General features: G+C 33.6%; 1 protein-coding gene across 1 annotated transcript; it reads right to left on the bottom strand.

Annotated features, from left to right (window-relative positions):
- Window positions 1–1071: 1071 nt before the first annotated feature.
- LOC105800336 (myosin-8) lies at window positions 1072–18983 on the bottom strand. Its single transcript, XM_052620555.1, has 45 exons — window positions 18843–18983; window positions 17576–17719; window positions 17082–17227; window positions 16838–16997; window positions 16626–16684; window positions 16351–16510; window positions 15431–15580; window positions 15221–15357; window positions 14978–15124; window positions 14769–14870; window positions 14345–14402; window positions 14157–14258; window positions 13630–13667; window positions 13341–13467; window positions 12717–12887; window positions 12494–12625; window positions 12296–12405; window positions 12094–12160; window positions 11691–11868; window positions 11377–11582; window positions 10896–11015; window positions 10436–10534; window positions 9403–10161; window positions 9133–9272; window positions 8891–8993; window positions 8646–8807; window positions 8479–8568; window positions 8298–8393; window positions 8131–8220; window positions 7950–8045; window positions 7680–7819; window positions 7440–7539; window positions 7309–7329; window positions 7111–7191; window positions 6826–6999; window positions 5973–6113; window positions 5578–5751; window positions 4609–4740; window positions 4440–4510; window positions 4258–4357; window positions 4006–4062; window positions 2331–2387; window positions 1795–1875; window positions 1616–1698; window positions 1072–1508 (listed from the first exon to the last, which is right to left on the bottom strand). The coding sequence occupies exons 1-45, from the start codon at window positions 18981–18983 to the stop codon at window positions 1394–1396; spliced, it is 5817 nt and encodes a 1938-aa protein (XP_052476515.1). The 3' UTR covers window positions 1072–1393.
- Window positions 18984–21012: the final 2029 nt, after the last annotated feature.

Here is a 21012-nt window from a genome sequence, read left to right as displayed (position 1 = left end):
ATTTTTTTAACCACATGACTATTAAGTGAAATTTTTTCTATTTTAATATCAAAATATTATACCAACAAATCTTTTAAAAAAATTAACATATTAAAAATCAAAGTAAAAGGATTAAATTCTAAATATTCAAAAGTACATAAATATATAGTATATTTTAACCTATTAAAATCATCATTCATCATCTAGTTTAAATAATAATTTTTATATTTTTGTTATGTTTTATTTAATATTTAAAACTTTTAATGCAATTTTCCTTCCAATTTAAAATGCATCAAGAAAACAAGTTCAATGCAATTGACCGATTTAATTTGTTTAACTGATGGCTCCAACTGAATTAATAATTGAGGTTTTCCATCAGTTTGACATTAAATCCGTTTTCTTTTAATCAATAATGTAAACTTTAAAAAAATTATTTTACTTGAATTATTATTGCTATATTGAAAATTATATAAATACATAATAGATAATACTGTAAATATAATTTGAAAATTAAACACAATGAATATACGATCTAAGATGATTTCTTGAAAAGATAATTATTTAATACATTAAAATTATTATGCATCTTTAATTGATATTTTAAAAATTTTAAAATAAATAAAAGTTAGTTTTTGAAAAAAAAAGCTCATTTGTTTAATGTATAACTGATTATTTTAATCTATATCAGATAATTTGTATGTCATTTTTTTCAATTGTATAAATTATAAACACTAAGGTTTTAGATATTAATTTTTTTACATAATGCCTAAAACTATTTGCGCCCATTTGTGCTGACAATAATACCAATATCAAAATATCAACTGAGTTAAAGACTTAATATGTATAAAAATAATACTACTTACACTTATCATGTTAATCTTATTTTGTCATATTAATCATATTAGTTGTATTGAAGCATGTTTATGATATTTATCAAACATATCATGCCCATGTCCAAAATTATAAGTCTAATATCTTCACCAGAAAAGTATGAGAAAGAAACATCAGTGCTTTTGCATTCTAATTTATAACTTTGTGTCTATAACGACTATTTAGAAAAAAAAAAAAAGAAAGTAAATACTTATGCTAGTTGTTAATTTGTACAAGATGAAAATTTGGGAATTAAAAAACAGCTTTGAAAAGCTCCACTACATTAATAATCAATCCTCTTCCTCTAGACCATTCAGTACCAAAAAGATGCTGAAGAGAAATGACCAAATTAACTACCTAAAGAACTCTAAGAATTACTTACATTTTGGCAATGGATGTTACAAAGAAAGTATAACATTTGTAGTTAATGTGTGGCAGCACTGCCATGAAGTTGACCTTTTTCTTTTCTGTTCAACTCTAGATGACAAAAAAAATCAAAGAATGCAGTGAATGGAAAAGATGTAACGATGGTAGAACCGGTACCTTAATCCTGTAAAAATTGGAAGGCTGGATCCGTCATAAGTTCTTCGGCGGGTCTTACTGATGCAAACTCTTTTACTTGATGGCAATTAGAAATGTCCTCCATTGTGAATGGAATGCTATATTCAGAAGGGATTAACCAATTAAGACAACAAACCATTATTAACCTTCGATATTGGAGGAACTACGAAGCTACTCTTCGTTTCTCGTTTTCTGACTTTCATACCTGATATCGTCTTCCAACAGGAAGGAGCTACCACCATCATCTTCGGTATCATCTGACATAAGTTCTTTCATGTGGGCAAGAACCTGTGCGAGTGAAGGTGGCATGTCATACCATACTAACAAAACAAGAAAAAAAAGGTTCAGGATGAGAGAAATATCTACAATTTGACGATGACTTACATCTGGTGAAACACTTTGAGTGTTGTAGTTGTCATCCCTATAAAGCGTACATACCCTATAAAGTTGTTGAACACTCAAAGCCTGGTGAAAACAAACAATGTAAGAGAAAGAAGATACCATTCTCGTAACATTTCAGAGAAAAAAAAAGATAAATTGTAAATGTCTTCGACTCCTAGTTTCATGTGATAAGTTTAGGTTGTAACCTTGTCAATCATGTGGACGACAACCTAATAGGTAACTCAAATGCTCTTTATCTCACATAGTTTTGAAATTCTGAAGAATTCCCAAAAAGAAAATTTGTTTTTCACCCTCGCCTTTATCATTTTTCCTTCCCGGAGGAGCATGTTATTTGGATATATTAGATGTGTACCCCTTAATCATGGATTAGTCAGTTTTTGTTCACAAGATTGACGAGTCGAACTAGCTCTTTAAGGGAACTTTCTTATTGATTCATTAAATGGAATGTTCTGTGAATCACATGTTGCACCATGCCCCATTATCAGGGGGATTGCAAGAAGAAAGGAAAAGAGACTTACACTACAAAGGTCTTTTGATATTTCATCAAAGGATATTTTGGATTTCTGATTTATAACCTGACAAAACAAGACCAGGTTTTCCAAAATGGAGAAATAAAAAAAAATTATTAAACCATGAAATCAAGAGCAAGGCATTCACAATCCACAATCTGAACAAATTAAATACAAATATCATTGTTCTTCCAGCAGATAAGATAAAGAATGGCTTAAGAGAAGCCCTTGGTAAGGAAATCAATTAAGGCTTTGTTTGCTCCACTATAATAAAACTTTAAAGTGAACTAGTGTGTGTTCTGGATCTGCTACAAAATTAGGTGCACACATATATTTATATGATGCTGAAAAATCCTAAAGTAGTTGAATATAACTCTTAACTCGTTACATATTTGATCAGGTCTTTTCCAAGTACTAAAAATAACTGCCAAATCTTAATAGCAAGATCGCAAATGTGCAAGTCAATATGGTAGCATAACTGTGACTGTATTACAGACAAAAATCTCTGACCATGAAAGCACTTCAGAATTCAAACTTAGCAGGTTAAGCAACTAATTCCACATTTTCACTCAAGTAAAATGAAATAGCCAAGCAGCAGTCGCCTCTTCTAAACAGCAGAATGCAAAGTCCTATAGTGGGTGCTTAAGGGTCTAATCTAGACTTAACAATGCTATACATGAAACGGTTACATAACAGAAAAAAAAAAAACACTGAAAGAAATAACTGAAACAGGGTATGAAACAAAAACACAAATACATGAACATGTTAAAATCTATATACGAATTGCCAGGTCTAGTCCACTCCTATTCAGTTATACTGAACTCATTCTGGATTGGTGAGGTATATGAGCAATGGTATTCCATCCTATATTACACGAGGAAAGTTAAAAGATATTGACAGATCTAGTTTTCTTCGCGGTCATACCAAACCTCGAAAATTTTGCCAAGCCTTAAAATTCAAGAACGGATAATGTTGAAGTTACTGACTTCTCTCTCTTTCCCTATCTTTCTCATTGTTTCTAGAGAAATATCAACCTTATCATCATCTACACTTATCATTATCCATAATTAAATAATAATGATATAATACAATGTATGCTGACTTAATAAACCGACATACAGAGCCTGTAAATAGGCTAAATCCTTTCCCATTTGTATGCGTGACTTAGAAGGCAATAATAGTGAAGCAAATGCTTAATGTTTTGGTATTAAGCAAATATTATATATATTTTTTTCTTTTTTTTTTTAAATTTAGTCCATCCCTTTTTATTGCTCTGAGTTATTTATATTTGCTCCCTCAATTGCTTCTACAGATAATTGGTTTTTAATTGCACAATGTACCAACCCTCACCTCTATTTTAACATTCAGATTAGTTTGAGGCCCGTTGACATCCTTATAAAGCCACAATTGCAACTACATATTACCAAGTCAAATTGGCATGCATGACCTTATCAAGGAAGGAAAAAAGCAGTCTCAACCAATTTCATGACCCCGTGGTGATTAATTATACCAGGCACACAAGCTTTGAAAAAGAAAAATGAAAGAATCATTGGATAAGAATGACAAAGGGAATGAAAGAGTCATTGGATAAGAATGACAAAGGGCCCCTGCATCAAACCACAGGAGTAAAGCAACATGACGCAACAAAATTCTAACCTACTAAGAAACAACTGAAGAAACATACCAAGAATCCAACAGCTTGCCTTGTGTGTTTGAGTTCATCCCATGATGGGCCTACATACTGTAATTAAACAACAATCAACTCTTAATTCAAATTTATTAGATGCAATAGGGTGCCACAACTAATAAGCAGACAAAAAAACTCCTGTTGAATGCATGTTCAAGCTTCAAATAATGTTTCCTTAACAAAAAACCTTCTTCAAACTATGTGAAAATGACACCTTTGACATTCATCAGTGGGAACTAAAGAAATTACCTCAACGTCTGCTTCGGCACACCATAGTTCCAATTCAGCTAAGCCAGATTTCACATACTCCCCGTTGCTAAATGTGCAGCACTCTCGACGGAGAAGAAGGCTGTAGCAGAATATATTAACATCACATATTTTGGAATTTATTCCTATTATATTATCTAGAGTAACGGGCAAAAACATATTACCTATTAAAGAGCTGTACATTAATATATGCAAACGTTTGAGTGAAAATATTCTGAACAAGTATTGGAGGCACCTGAAAATAAAAAAGTCATAACCTTAAGTTCCATGGCTCATAAAAAAAAGGAACGGAAAGAGTCCACTTTAATATCATCAGAGTTGCAAATTTTATACAAAATTGTCTTTCAATGTGCCCATCATCTTGTTCAGACACTCAATAATGCTCTGCCAGAGACCAGCTGGAGAATGATAGCCTTGTAACCCTTCACACTTTTGAAAAGCAGCTCCTTTTGATATCCTAGGTACCTGCCATATTGGTTGATGCATTAGCGACATAAAGAAATTGCAATTCCAACATAAAACTAGTTGCTACCATGCATATAAGCCAGCATAGGAAGTAATAAAATATGGCATTGTATCATCATTTTAACACAACTTCTAAAAGAAAGAGCAGAAAACTAAAGCTCATGTGAGAATAATCCTAAACTATTGCACAACACAAAAATGCATACCACTTACACAGCAATTCAAACTACTTATACGGAACATAATATCATCAGGTAGAACCTAAACATGTTAAAAGCAAAAAAGAAAGTAAAATAAGCTTGACAAGAAGAAGTGTCTCTCTATAATAAAATTAATAATGAATTAACTTTCCCATGCTCAAACCATAAATCATTCACTTTGAGTATTTCAAACCAAGTAGGCAGCAAAAAAGTAAATTGCAGAGAAGTCAAAGGAGAGGAACTTGTGATAGTTGCACATGTATAGAGAAACCTAAAACAAAACATATGAATTTTTAGAAGAATAATTTAATGTGTAGAAACAGGAAATAGGCTAAAATATTGAATTACAAACTGAAAGCAAGATGAATTTAAGACTTATAACATGCAATGTTGAAATTAACACTTGGAAAAAAATTTCAGTTGATGATACAACAAAGTACATGCTCTACATGTTCAAATGAAGCAACACGGAAAACCTCTATTGTGCAAGGCATTATAGAAGTTAGGGAGATGGTATTAAAAATAAGAATTAGAAAAACCACAGTGCTCTCTCCTGTATATAGCAACTAAATGATCTCAAAAGTTAAAAGAATGTCACTGGAAAGACTCAGTGATCCAAATGCAAGGCTCCTTGTACCTGAATACAACCAGATATAAGTGGTGACAGGTTCTTTTTCAAGTTGTCTCTAATGATTCCATAGATCTTTTCTACATAAGCTGAGAGCTGCTGCTTAAAAAGAAGAGCTGGATACTTGGCCTCAACCTGGCTCAGTACTCCAGCTTGAAGATTGGCAGAAGATGAACGGAAACTCTGAGAAAGAACAACATCATATCACATAATTTTCCGGCATAAGTTCTAGAATCATTCAACAAAACTGATAATGATCATATGACGAGATTTTAGATAAGGAACAAATGTATTGTTCTTTCCTTCTTTTTATGGGATACGTTAAAGAAGATTTCAGAGATATCTAAATCAGGACCGTATCATGCAAACAATTTAAAGACACTGTAAATGAAATATCTCAATACTTTGGTCATCCTTGCAAAGAATGATGCTCCAGCAGGTGGTTTCTGCATTGAACCAGAGGCTTTCAGACTACGTTGAAGCAAAAACAACAATGAAGATGTGTTTGACAGCCAATAAGCCATGTGATCATTGTTGTCCTGATCCTGCAAAACATCAGCACGGATCATGAATATTATATTTGATTTTCCCCTCATCTTTTTGGTTTCTTAAACCTGCTCAATCAGAAAAACATGTTTTAAGAATCAGTTAAAGTAATCTAACATAAGTCCCTAGCAAAGAGAATAATTCCATATTCCCTCCTATTACAGAAATAATTGCTTTTCAACAAAGTAAAAAAAAAAAAATCATAATTGTATCTTCTAAATCCAACAAAATGAAAAAGATAAAAGGCCTCATAGGCTAATTTTTTTGCTAAATATTTCTTTCTCTCAGAAGCAAAAAGCAAAAATGCACCTTGGATCAAATAGAAAAATAATAAAATGATAATAACAACAATAAAACCAATAACATTTTGAACTAACACAAATTCGAGAGTTCTTGGATAACAAAAAGAACATCGATGAAATATTATATTTATATTTGAATCGGAATAACATTTTGCTTATCATATTGCCTTTACTAGAAACTTGCAAAAGTAAAAAACAAGTAGCAAAAGAATAAGTGAAACCTATATTTCACCCCATTTTTCTAAATACAGCTCTGGAGTATTCTTGATCAAACTAAAGGATCAAAATTGCTACCATAGTTTTGATTAAAGAGAATAGTAGTGTTATAGTATCAACAAGAAAAGGGCAGTTTATCTTGAGAATAACGATTTTATCTACAAAGATGAGCTTTCTGTAATAGATAAGTTACCTCTAGTGCAGAGCCCATCACCTCAATAAGACGATCAAAAACACTTGTCTTTTCAGCTTCAAATGACTTCCAGTGGAGAAGGCATTTGTATATGGTAAATGCTGCAACAGGCTTTTCTTGACTGAACCCAAGATTCTGTGCCACACATTTGAGTAGATCATCTACACTCTCCGGCTGAAAAGATGATACATACAACAAAGATTAATCCCTGGAAATTTCATGCAATACAAATACTTGAAAAAAGAAAAAAGGGAAAAATAAATTGTATATCATTTGAATTCATACCTGCTGCTTTTCAGTTTGGGATCTCCTCAATTTACTGTCTTCTCTACCAAGCCTTGTTGATGGACCAGAACTCAGTTGTGCCTGTCAGAAAGAGCTTTCCATCTCAGGATGATAGAGGCAACAATGAACCAAGTATGCAGGTATATCTAATAAACTGAAGTGAAGGGAAATTATACAGTCTCTATATTCTTCACTTACATGATGACCATTTTCCAGAGGCTGCAAAGTTAAATAAAGGCCAGCAAGGAAAAATAAAAAAAGCAAAAAATAATCAGAACCAGCAAACCAACTCAAGAAAAATAAGGAAAGAATGTTGAGATATAGCTTACTGAAGATGTCACCTCTGGCATTTTTCTACTTGGTGTACTCAGCAACGCTTGCTGCTGTGATTTCTGGTCAGTTTCCATGTCCAAAATCTTTTCTTCAAGCCTGGTAAAGATATAAAACAATTATTCAGATGAAAGAAAAGAAACTTTCCATTCATAGAATGAAAAATACAATTAATTAAATGTTCATACTAACATATAAACATCAAACACATATTATAGTAGATCAAAATAGGTATGAACCTTTGCACTGTAGTTTTGAGCTCAATTATCTTTGACTCTGCTTCCAAAGTTTGCTTTAGCCGCTCGTCACTAAGCTTTTTTGTCTCTTCATATTTCCTCTCTGTTTCATTAATTTTCTGTTCTAAGGTACTTACCAGAGCCTACAATGGCATTGTGCCAAACAAGATTCCAAGAAACACAATGGCAGAATAACCAAGTTTAAAAATGACATCAAGAAAGCTTTTAGTCAAAACTAAGATAGTATTCGAAGCAAAAAATGTCTAACAATACCTTCAGCTGCTCATTTTCAGCAGTAAGTCTATTTATTGATTCATCGTCAATAACGGTAGGTTTATTCATTGATTCATTGTCAATAACAGGGATCTCCTGAGCCACAGGAACTTGTTGAGATAAGGAAAGAATTATTCTACTCAATAAAAATAAAAGGAAAGAATGTTGAGATATATCTTACTGCAGATGTCACCTCTGACATGGTTGTACTCAGTGAACTCGGCATGGTCTGCTGCTGTGGTTTCTGGTCCTCAGCTCCCATGTCCAAAATCTTTTTTCCAAATGACATCAAGAAAGCCTTTAGTCAAACCTGAGATAGTATTCAAAGCAACAAATGTCTAACAATACCTTCAGCTGTTCTTTTTCAGCGGTAAGTTTATTCATTGATTCATCGTCAGTAACGGTAGGTTTATTCATTGATTCATTGTCAATGACAGGGATCTCCTGAACCACAGGAACTTGTTGAGATAAGGAAAGAATTATTCTACTCAATAAAAATAAAAGGAAACAATGTTGAGATTTATCTTACTGCAGATGTCACCCCTGACATGGTTGTACTCAGTGAACTCGGCATGGCCTGCTGCTGCGGTTTCTGGTCCTCAGCTCCCATGTCCAAAATCTTTTTTCCAAATGACATCAAGAAAGCCTTTAGTCAAACCTGAGATAGTATTTGAAGCAACAAATGTCTAACAATACCTTCAGCTGTTCATTTTCAGCAGTAAGTTTATTCATTGATTCATCGTCAATAATGGTAGGTTTATTCATTGATTCATCTTCAATAACGGTATGTTTATTCATTGATTCATCTTCAATAACGGTAGGTTTATTCATTGATTCATCATCAACAACGGGGATCTCCTGAACCAAAGGGACTTGTTGAGATAAGGAAAGAATTATTCTAATCAAGAAAAATAAGGAAAGAATGTTGAGATATATCTTACTGCAGATGTCACCTCTGACATGTTTGTACTCAGTGCACTCGGCATGGCCTGCTGCTGCGGTTTTTGGTCCTCAGCTCCCATGTCCAAAATCTTTTTTTTGAGCCTGTTTAAGATATAAACAATCATTCAGATGAAAGAAAAGCAACTTCCCAGTCAGAGAAAGAAAAATACAACTGACTAAATGTTCATTCTAACATATAACCATCAAACACATATTATAGCAGATCAAAATAGGTATAAACCTCTGCATTTCAGTTTTGAGCTCAACTATCTTTGATTCTGCCTCCAAACCTTGCTTTAGTCGCTCTTCACTAAGCTTGTTTGTTTCTTCATATTTCCTCTCTGTTTCATTAATTTTCTGTTCTAAGGAGCTTCCCAGAGCCTACAATAGCATTGTGCCAAACAATATTTCAAGAAACATAAAGGCAGATTAACCAAGTTTAGAAATGACATCAAGAAAGCCTTTAGTCAAACCTAAGTTCTTATTTCAAGCAACAAATGTCTAACAGTACCTTCAGCTGTTCATTTTCAGCAGTAAGTTTGTTTACTAATTCATCGTCAATAACGGGGATCTCCTGAACCGCAGGAACTTGTTCTGCAATTTTCTTTGCAGCTTCACGTTCTTTGATTAGCAACTCTTTTGTTTCTTCAAGCTCAAGTTGCATTTTCTGAAACTCAACTTGCAGTTCCTGAAACTCAAGTTCCTTCTTGTACAAAGTAGATTCAAATGTTGCTCTTTCCTGTTTTTTGGATTCCTGAAACTCAAGTTCCTTCTTGTGCAAAGTAGATTCTAGTGTTTCTCTTTCCTGTTTTTTGGATTCCTCAAACTCAAGTTGCAGTTTCTGCAACTCAAATTGCAGTTGCTGAAACTGAAGTTCCTTTCTGTGCAAAGTAGATTCAAACCTTGCTCTTTCCTGTTTTTTGGATTCCTCAAACTCAAGTTGCATCTTTTGCGTAGTAGATTCAAACCTTTCACTTTCCTGTTTTTTGGATTCCTCAAACTCAACTTGCATCTTGTGGAAAGTAGATTCAAACCTTTCACTTTCCTGTTTCTTGGATTCCTCAAACTCAAGTTGCATCTTGTGCAAAGTAGATTCAAACCTTTCACTTTCCTGTTTTTTGGATTCCTCAAACTCAAGTTCCTTCTTATGCAAAATAGATTCAAACCTTGCACTTTCCTTTTTCTTGGATTCCTCAAACTCAAGTTGCATCTTTTGTAAAGTAGATTCAAACCTTGCACTTTCCTGTTTTTTTGATTCCTCAAGGTCAACCTGCCCTAATAAATGAATGAGTTAGGGGAAAATTTTGCTCTACAGTTTACAAATTAGGTTTAAAAGATAATAGATAATTCTCCTAATGGTTCTTTATCTTTTCTAGCATGTTTTGCTATGGGAAATTAGAAAAAGGTAGAAATGGACTAATTCAAACAATGGTGAAATATTAAAGATGCTAATGAATAGACATAAAGTTATATGACATCATAGCTGGAAATGTTATAAATACATGTACTTATAATAGTAACATTATTATTAAGAAAAGATCTACCCTCGTTCGTTTCTCTAGTTGCAAGCGCCATGTAAGTTCTTCAACTTCCTTTTCCAGCTTAGTTTTGGCTTCTTGAAGAGCACCAGTTTCCCTGGCGGCCTGCAGACAGACAGGAACGATAAGTTGAAACAATCATGCACATACTTTTGGAAAGAATGGTAGAAAACTGAGACTACAAAAGATGATAATTTCAACTGTTGGAAGCAATATAAGCAGAAAGAGAGAATGATTATTCCATTTCTTAATAGATAGCTTTAGTAGGGATTGATTCTAAACATTCCTTCATTATTCTATAATTAATCAAAATTAGAAGAAATAAAATTAATATTAATATAGCAATAGAGCACTTTAGGGAATATTTTCATCTGCGAAGAAATTATTTTTGAAACAAAAATACAAGAATACACCTATGAAAGAGAAGATCATGAGCTTAAACAAATTTGAGAAACGAAAAAATCACCATTCTTAGCTTCCGTAATTCTTTACGTGCAACCCTTGCTCTCCAGGCACATTGTGTAGTAATTGCTGCTTTCTTTAACCTTAGATAACGACGGTTGGCCAAGAATCGTCGACAGTGACTCTGTAAAATACATGAACTCGCATAATATCAATTGTACATAGCAAAAAAAAGCATGAACATTATTAGTTTAGAATTACAACTAGTGAGTGGACAGAGTAGACTTTTTGTACTTTTTAATTTTGTTTACTGGCAAAACCTAGGTCCCAGTTGTGAATGCACTCAGTAAAAATTTATCTAAAACAAATGAAATGGTCGCCTGAAATAACAAGAATTTCAAAACATATTTTTTATAAAGCCTACTAATTGAGATATGGGGAAAGTAAACAGTAACAAAAGATTGAAGAAAAGGGTCAAATGAGAAATAAAAAGAAAGCTACTAGCTGTTAATATGTCAACAACAGAAAGAAAATTTTATTTTTACCTGAATTACAGTTGCAGCTCTTGTCTGCTTTCTGGACAGAAGCTCACTACGAGCAATCATCCCACGCATGCCTGTTTGAATAGAAACAGCTGAGAAGTACAAATTCTTGTACGCTTTCCTTGCAAGAAACTTGCGTAAATGGTTTTGAATATTCAGAGCAGCAGCTTCTCTTCTCATTTCCTCATACTGATGGCGTGCAACTTGTCCTGCAAACAGGTTAAAAAAATGAAAGTGAAATAAATAACGGTAGATGTATGGAAGCAATTCCAATTCCTAATACAATCAGAAATGCACATGGATGAAATGCTCTTTACCTCTACACAAGGCTTGAATTTGTATGGCAGATAACCGCAACAAAATAAAGCGTTTACGACACAAGTACGTACGGACTTTTCTCTGTATCAGACTTGCTGATCTTCCTAAAATCTCAGTTCGCAATGCATCTAGCTCTGCCATCTGACCAGCCCTAAGAAAAACTTTCGTTTTACCAATCTGCAATAGCAGCAAATCTGTAAGGTGCAATATTATTAAATGGTACAAGAGCTCAGTGAAAGCAACAATATGAAATGACTGGGAGCCAAAACTTACAGAATTAGCCAGAAAGCAAGAGATTTTGGCATACATGTCATGCATGAAGTACTTAAAAAATACATGGAATGAAAAAAAAAAAACAGTCCCAAAGTTAACTTTAAGAAAATGTATAAATACAGGATGCACCTGATAACCACTGAGCTTACTCTTCTCCAGAATCTTCTTGCTAGCAGTGACCTCAGTATAGTTATTACTGAATAACAGATAACAGAGTTATGCACCTCACTCGTAAGTCATGGATTCTAGTAACATAATTATAAAGAATAAAAGGTGCATCTAGATAGAAGTAATAATTTTGAACTTCAAGAACATATTTTAGAAATGTTACCGCTTAGAGAGAACCTCCGGAGCCAGAAGGGAAAATCGAGCTACAAATTCACGAAACGACTTTCGAGAGGGAAATCCAGCACAACTAATTCTAATTGCCTCCATCACTCCCTGGATTCAAATATAAACGTCACACATGGACATACAGACAGACTGCTTATCAACAAAAGCAAGGATTGACCAAAATATAGAAACTTACCCCACATCGAAGTTGTTGTAGTACATTTTGGTTCTCAAATATTCCTGGCTTAAGAGCATTATTGGGCTTCACACAACGAATGTAGTGTGGTTCAGTGGCACTCAAAGTCTCAAGCAAAGCTTGGAGTTGTTGCTGTTCAAAGTACATGGCATGCATGAAAATGAATGAAAATAGATGAAGCATGTAATCTCCCTTTAACATATACATTAGAGCAGAAACAGACCTTGAAGGAGGAACCTATTGAGGAGAACTTTGTTGTTTTGGAAGATTCCTCGGGTGAAGGAGGAAACAAGCTTGAAACAAAAGAGCATTCTGAAGCATTCAGCAGAGCTTGATGCTCTGAAACAACATAATCTTTGTTCTTATCCAGGAAGAGCTCAGTCTGGTAAGTAACCTATAGCGGAAATTCCTTCAAGTTAATATAAAGCAGATTTCACAGAAGTATGTTTAAGAATCATGGCAGATGTAACTATTTCTAGTTAACATTGAGACTGGCTTAAGTTTATTTAAGTTCCAATATTACCATTTAAATACTTACAGAAGAAAACAATCATAAAAGTTCATGTTATTTAGGTCTTGTTGATCTATTAAATCAGGGTTATTCAGGAGATTCCGCATTTGTTAAACATGGGTTCTTATGTGTAGTTTGAGTATTATTAGCTAATTAAGACCTTCTTGTCTAATATTAACCAATTTGGAGATAACATATTCTGCAGGCATAGGACTCATAAGAGCAGCCAAATGCATTAGACAATCTAAATTTAGTGGAGAATAACAGAGATATTTGAGCACCCTTATCTTCTAGCACAGAGTTCCTATGGATGCATAGCACAGTAAAAATACTTACATCACCAGCGTAATGACAAATGGTGAAGTCAGTGCGTGACAGCTTAGGCTTACTGAAGCGTTTATTGTCTTTAAAAGTCTGATAAAGCTTTTGAGCAAATGTCTCATGTGTTGATCTGGGAAACATACTATGAACATAACAGGAATAATTGTCACAATTTCAAAGGGTGTTTGAAGCAAGAGAAAGTTAAAAGTAACAGGAGTAATTGTCACAATTTTCACGGGGAGACAAACCAATTTTCTTAAAATAAGAAGAGGTGAATTATCATTGTTGTTATTCTGATACCTACCAAGCCTCATCAAGAAGAGCTATGATGCCACCAGGTTTCTGTAAGCAGGAAAGAAAAACATTAGAAGATAAAAAAGTTCTATACATCATGACAATTTAGTCCCCCTTCTCGGTTTCAAAAAGTTCCTCTCTGGCATTGTTTCAAAAAACAATTAGTAGTTTAAATCATTTTAGTGAAATGAAAAAAAAAATCCTTCAACCTTAAAATCTTCTTCCAAACTCTACAGGATCCTTTTATTCAGTCCTTCCAAAGTTGATATTTGATTAAAAGAAAGTTCAAAAAGGGCAGCGTCTAACATATTGACATGGATGGAGTGTTACTTCCAATGCAATTAATAAATTTCCAATACATGAATGAAAAGATAAAAGAAAATATGTACAGGTGTAGCACTAAGACAAGAAACAAGTGTGTGTGTGTGTGTGTGTGTGTATGTGTATGTCTGCACATATATTGGCAGAGTTAGTCACATTATAGAAAGTGAGATACGGGCATGAAAACAGCAAAGTGAAATAGAAATTTTGATGCACCTTTTCAATAAGATCAAGAATATCTTGATTATCAATAAATTCTATATAACTCCAGTCAATTTCTTCTTTCTTGTATTCTTCCTGCTCCATCTTAAAAACATGCTGGCAAATGACATCACAGTTATGTTAAGATAGCTTTAGAAGCTGACAATATCCTAAATACATTAGAATCAATCTAATGCATAAACCTGATTAAAATGCTGCTGCAGCTTTTCATTTGTCAAATTGATGCAAAATTGCTCAAAACTGCATACAATGAAAATTTCAAAAATTGTGTAAGTATTGATGTAGGGAAACTAAGGAATCCACACTGCAAAACTTGAAAAACTGGCACAAATATGCAGGCAAAATGAGCTTTAAAAGGTATTTAATGCTGCAATCATCCGGGAAGAAAACTAAAGACAAGTGATCACTCTAGCCAAGAAAGAGAAGCAATAATATCCCCAAATTTGATCAGCAACACCCAGCATAGTCATTAAGGGATTTGACACATCATGGCCTTTAAATATTGAATTCCCTTAACTAGACATCCCAATCATAAAAAATATAGAGGGATGTCATGAAAAAAAATTGATTTCTGAATGACGAAAACAAAGCATACCGGTTAAGCACCTGTTTGTCTTGAAACTCTCAAATCCATAAATATCCAGAACACCAATCAACGATTTTGATTCAGGATCCTGACTAATAGAAACATTTATCTTGTCCACAAGCCTGAGGAACCAAAGTACAAAGTGTTAAGAAATAACTATAGATGGATGTTTTGAATCAGTGTATGTGTGTGTCTCTAGAGCGAATCCATCTGGTACATTGAAAGTTACCAGTCAAATAATTTTGAATAAACAATTTTTGCCAAAGCATCTCTGCTGAGAGCTGCTGAAACAGGGTCAAGCGATTTTGTAATGCTCTCATCACGAGTCACCATAACACGTTTGCATAGGGAGTCTTCAAGAGCCTTCTCATTACACCTAAAGAGAGACACATATTTGAGTTTTTCCATTCAATTCTGCATATGAGGACAAAGGCATGGATGTTTAAGGAAAAAAATAGTAATAACAAATTACATTAATAGCTCTGCTGCGGTTTTTAGATGGAACCGAGATTTATCATCCTTAGGTTCAGCAGAATCTATTTCCTGTCCCTTTTTGAACTCAATATTTCCTAAATGAAGAATTGCAGCCACAACTCGGAATATTCCATCCTGACATGGCAGAGATTATAAAGAAAAAAAAAGGTGACATTATTCCAACTAAATAACAAACAAAATGCATTACCTGCTCTCCCTGACTGATACCAACAACATCCATAGCCCTCTTAGTTAAAAGATACTCTTTAGAACTATCTACGCCATCCAGCTCATAACAATTTGACTGGTTTAAATAATGAAAAGTTCGTGGATTTCCCAATTTGTACTTCTCAGCTTCCTGATAGGAAAAAGACCAAAAGAGAGTTAGGTGCCTCTTTGGTAACAAAAAACCAATCAACATAGGCAAAAATGAAACTGTCATGTTACAAGAGGTATTATGAGGACCCAAAAACAATTTTTATTTGCATTAACCACATTTGGAAATGGAAGTCTGAAAATCGGCCCTGCATACTTTGACACAAAAAGAAAATTCTTTGGAAAAAAATAACAAGAATTTGATAACCCAACCCTTAGAGCTTGAGGGTGCTGCAAGCTATATTACCAGAGACCTACTTTCAGCAATTTAAGATCATCCCTTTCCTTCAACACTATGTTTCAGTTTAAAAGAATTGTTAAGTTATGCTATAATTTTTTGCATAAAATTAGGGATTGTAATTATATGATTTAGGCTGCCAATTAGGATTGTAGAGATTTCTTTCCTTATTTTGTATTTGTTTTGAGTGTATAAATACCTCTGTAAGAAAGAAAAATGTTTATGCATTTTATTCAGAATTATTCTCCCATTTCTTTTCTCTCTTTTCTGTTCAACAGCAGCCCCAATTGGCAGCAGCCAGCAGCTTTTTTTCTTCTCTTTTTCTTCTTAAATTAACAAAAGAATTACAATTATTGAGGCAAAATTTGTTTTTCAAGAAAACTAGATCTAAACAACTTAAAAGCTTAAGCTAGAGCAAGACTTCTACTGTGATTTTTTTTTCTGTAATTAGCGTTACAAAATAAACTTGGATTTCTCAGTGAAGCGAAATGCAGAAAAATCAGAGACACCATTACCTCCGGCGGTGCAGCACAAAGCATATAAAAGCAATGATAGTTTCTCTCCGGGTCAGACACCTGACAAACACGAGATCGTTCTAGCAAGTAAGTCCTTATTGCAGCTCCAGAAATTTGGCCCCTTGGATCAAATTGAATTTCCACAAACTTGCCAAAGCGACTGCAATTACATTATAATCAGTCAGGGAAAGTCTTTCACCAATTAAAAGAAGGGACTGGCAAAAAAATCCTCAAGGCATGTGGAATATCCAATGCCCTAAATGTAGATTTCAAACCTTGAATTATTGTTTCTGACAGTCTTTGCATTGCCAAAGGCTTCCAGAACAGGATTAGACTACAAATGAGGATAAAAATCATTAGGAAAAGAAATTATTCAAGCAATCTCATTTTCCAAGAAGGACAATGGAGAACCATACAACCAAGAAAGCAACATCAAATTCATCAATTTCACACAAATAGCAAAACCAAATTATTTAGTTTGAGCTACCTCCAAGACCTTCTGCTCCACAGAGCGTTCCTCTGCCTTGCTAACTCTCCCTCCCATATAGGCTAGATAGCGCATAAGCATCTTTGTACTCTCTGTTTTACCGGCTCCACTTTCCCCACTTACCAAAATTGATTGGCTTATCCCCTCATTGATCATGTGTCTGTTCAGAACACTTATTACATCAATAAGCACATGAAGAATGCAAAAAGAACTTTATGATAAGGGAAGCATAAAAATGCTTTACCTATATGAAGCATCTGCAACAGCAAATGGATGTGGGCTCAGCTCACCAAAAGCTGCCCCTTTGTATTGTTCCATCATATGACTGCTGTATAAATGTGGCAGTCTTCGAAAAGGATTTACAGCAATCAATATATTTCCTGTGTAGGTCTGGAATAAACATCAGCACATTTAGCTTCAAACAACAATACATATCCCTAGAAAAAAAACAAACAGCCACACAACAAATTAAAGCAACCAATATATTTCCCATGTAGGTCTGGAATATACATCGGCACATTTAGCTTCAAACAATAACATGCATCTCTAGAAAAAAAACAGGCACACAACAAATTAAAGCAACATATTCACACTCGACCATCATAAACCATAGTCAAAGGATTGCATTAAGTGACTCATGATGCAAAGTAATTAATCTGGGTAACCAATGCCATAACATCATAATATATCAAACACTAAAAAAAGGTTAAGGGGTGCAAACCTGCTGTTAATACTTACATATATTTCATTGATATCATATCGACATTTTAAATTCTGCAAAACCCCAGGTTCATGCAAATATGCTAGCCTTGTCATATCATCAACACCACATGAAGGAAATTCAGGGTCCTTTGGATAAACATTAGATGTTTTGGCAACAATCTACACAATATGAAAGGAATACAAAAGCCACAAACCTTTCAAAATCCAATTTCATGCACCAAAACAATGACTAAATAAAGAAAGAACTAATACAGACTGGCATATATAGTGAATGAAATTAGAGCTTGAAAAGATAACAGATGCTGTTAGCTGAAGCATCGAACCATGTTAATAATATATAAAGAAAATATGATTTACCATTGAAATATCTACATAGAACATACATAAGCTGAACACGAAGTTTCAAACCAGCAGCTTTGAAAACACAACTTTCGCTAAGGAAGTCAGAAAGTAAAACAAATTTCCATAGCTTCCCTTGCATCATAAAGCTGTTTACTTCAGCATTCAGTTTACCACAACTTTTATCAGACACATCATTCACCTTGAATGCACATGATAACTCTTGCATCCTAAATATAAGAAAAAAAATCCATAATTCACGCCCTTAGTTATCTTTAGCAGATTATGACTTAGAAAAACCTGAGTCCTGAAAATTTCTCAAAGTTATTGTGGTAAGCATCATGAGCTTAGAATCTGACCTAAAAATATCCAATCAACAAGGTCTAAAGAATTCAATATATATGACTAATTCGGAAGTTAGGGATTTTCCTTTCTAGTTTCTCTAAATGAGCATCATGAGCTTATATCACACCTGACCTAAAAATATCCTATCAACAAGGTCAGATTAACCTCAAATTCCACCAGCTTCTCCGATAACGTCTACTATGTTTCTTCAAACCTGACTGGCAACCAAATAGTAAGAGACCATACCATTGCCATCTGTGCTTTTTATAGCAGTATTTTGTTGTTTAGAAAAACGTATGGAAAATTAATCTCTAGATGTGATTAAAATCATCTTATTGTCTCACCTAAGAAATTCAGTAGCAACTTAAATACATTGAAGTTCATTAAAGTATGGCTGCCAATGATGTCATATTCACCGATTCTTTGGTTCTTCGGTTTCAGTTTAAAACACATATACATGTTTCATGAATCACGAATCATGATGCCAAGCACAAAAGAAAGAAAAAAATGTCCTCCATGCAAGAAGTGTGTGTGTTCGGGGGGTGGGGGTGGAGAACAAAAAAGCAAATCACATAAAATCCTGAGAATAAGCACTCACTGTCTTCCCTGATGTAGAATCTACTGTAATCTCTTCCCCCTTAACTTCCTTTACTTCTCCATCTATCCAAGCTACATCTGGGTCCTCCACCCAAACATGAGATCCAACAAGAATACTGGATGGAGCAACCTGCAAGGCCATGTCAAATCTTGAGCATATCAATTTGAAAGAAAAGAGACTCATCTCAAACAATGAAACATGAAACCAAATTGTATTGATTACGCAAGTAGATATGTAGGACCAGCAAAAATGTTGAACGGTGTGTTTAGTCACCACCATCCAATGCCACATTGGAGAAACTAAACTTTGATTTCTATGTATCTCACACAATTCTCTAAAACAAATTTCTAATGTCGTTGCATTAACAAGTCAAAATTTATTTAATATGCGACTTGGAAATAACAAATTCAAGCCACAAAACATGATACCAACAAAGAACAGGGCTAAAGCTGTGAACATCAAACCTTTCTAAACTACCATTAATTTTAGTTAGCTACTTCACAAAAAAAGGGTATATTATTTATTGAATTGCATAAAGTAAATAAAAGAGCTACTTTCTATTCATTTAAAAGAAAAACAATGTACAGATTACTAACTCTAAAAATCTTACAGACAAAGAAAAACAGAAATGCAGCTCTAGTAACTGGAATTACAAACAAAACTATATGTTCTCATAAAAATAAATTAGTCTTGACAAAATAAATAGCAAAAAGAAAAAAAGTAATTCATTTAAATAATAAACATCTCAAAATCTATACAACAACAAAAGGATCACCATTTAGGGGGGGAAAGAGTAACAATAATTTTTAATTTTGATTAGTTCATTTGGAGCTAAATGAGCTATCTTCTTTTTCATGAAACTGAATCTAAAATTAACAGAACAACCACTTTACATTTAACTGTGATGCAAATACATGAAAAGTGAAAAAAAAAAAAAAACTTGAAATCGCAGGGAAAACAAATGCTGACCATTTTTTCTGGTTAGATTCAGATCCGAGGCAGAGCCAATAAACCCTAGATCCTTCCACAAGACAATGCGAAACAAATTGCCATCCCAAGTTTTCCTCCAAATCCCTGCCTCACTTTCACACTCCTAGCTCTTCCCCCTCTCCTCTCTCTCTCTTTCTCTCCCTCGCTCGCTCCTCTCTCTAACCGTACCAAATGTATCTCTCCCTTTTCTCTACAACAGCAGAGAATTTGTTATCAAAATGCCTTTTTTATATAAAATTTAATTCGTTTTTATAGGAAATGAATGGGTGAGGGAAGAGGTCACAATGAAGCAAAACGCCATTGCAGAAGAAAAGCTACACAATGGCAGACCTTTAAACCTTTCCTTCTCGCAATGCAAAGAAATTACATCCAACATTAACAATCACTCCTTCGCCTTTGCAACACTTTTTTTCCTTCGTTTTCTCTCTTGTATTTTTTTTCTTTTTCCTTTTATGTCTCACTCTCGTTTTTTTTGGTTTTCCTCAACGACGTGAACGCATAAAGGCAAAATCTATAATACGAAATTCCTAGTTTGTCCTTAAGTTTAGAGTATATTTGCTGATAATCGCAAAAAAGCAACATTTAATCCTAAATTTGGTAATTTTTTTAATTTAGTCCCTAAATTTGTTATGATGTTGCACAATATTAAAATACCACCAAAACTAAAAAAAATTGTCAAGCTCTAATGATAATGTGGATTAAAAAAGTTTTAAGGATTAAGTAGGAAAAATTGCCAAGTTAAAAGATTAAATAATATCTTATGCCAAATAATAATAGTATTTATAATAACATTTCAAGTTTGCACATTTAAAATTTAGTCACTTTACTTTTATTCAAAGGAATTTGATCTTTCTATTTTTAAATTTAAAAAATGTAAGTTCAATTATTGATATAGTTAAAATTTTCTTCAAATTTAGGTTTAATTTAATATTATTTTTATTACATAGTTATTAAATGAGTATTTCTTTCCTTTAAAAATGTCACAACAGAGAATTTTAACTGGGTTAACTGCGTTAATTATTGGATCTAAAATTTGAAATGTGAAAATAAAAAAATTAAATTCTTGAAAATAAAAATAGAGAAGTTAAATTTCAAATTATATAAATATTACAGGGACTAGGAGCATATTTTAACCTAAATATTGGTTTAGCTTAATTAATTAGAGAAAGGACCGTTTGTT

This window comes from Gossypium raimondii, chromosome 9 (assembly GCF_025698545.1).
Source record: "Gossypium raimondii isolate GPD5lz chromosome 9, ASM2569854v1, whole genome shotgun sequence".
Taxonomy (NCBI): domain Eukaryota; kingdom Viridiplantae; phylum Streptophyta; class Magnoliopsida; order Malvales; family Malvaceae; genus Gossypium; species Gossypium raimondii.
Note: the sequence above shows the minus strand (reverse complement) of the source record. Positions and strands in the feature narration are given on the sequence as shown.

What these genes read in the sequence shown, in the direction of transcription:
- LOC105800336 (XM_052620555.1), bottom strand. Translation starts at nt 18,983, where the DNA reads ATGGCCTTGCAGGTTGCTCCATCCAGTATTCTTGTTGGATCTCATGTT. An exon ending in CTGAAAATGAACAGCTGAAG is followed by an intron (nt 9,273 to 9,402) that starts GTACTGTTAGAC and finishes ATGCTATTGTAG; the next exon opens with GCTCTGGGAAGCTCCTTAGA. An exon ending in TCTTTGCAAGGATGACCAAA is followed by an intron (nt 5,752 to 5,972) that starts GTATTGAGATAT and finishes GTTCTTTCTCAG; the next exon opens with AGTTTCCGTTCATCTTCTGC.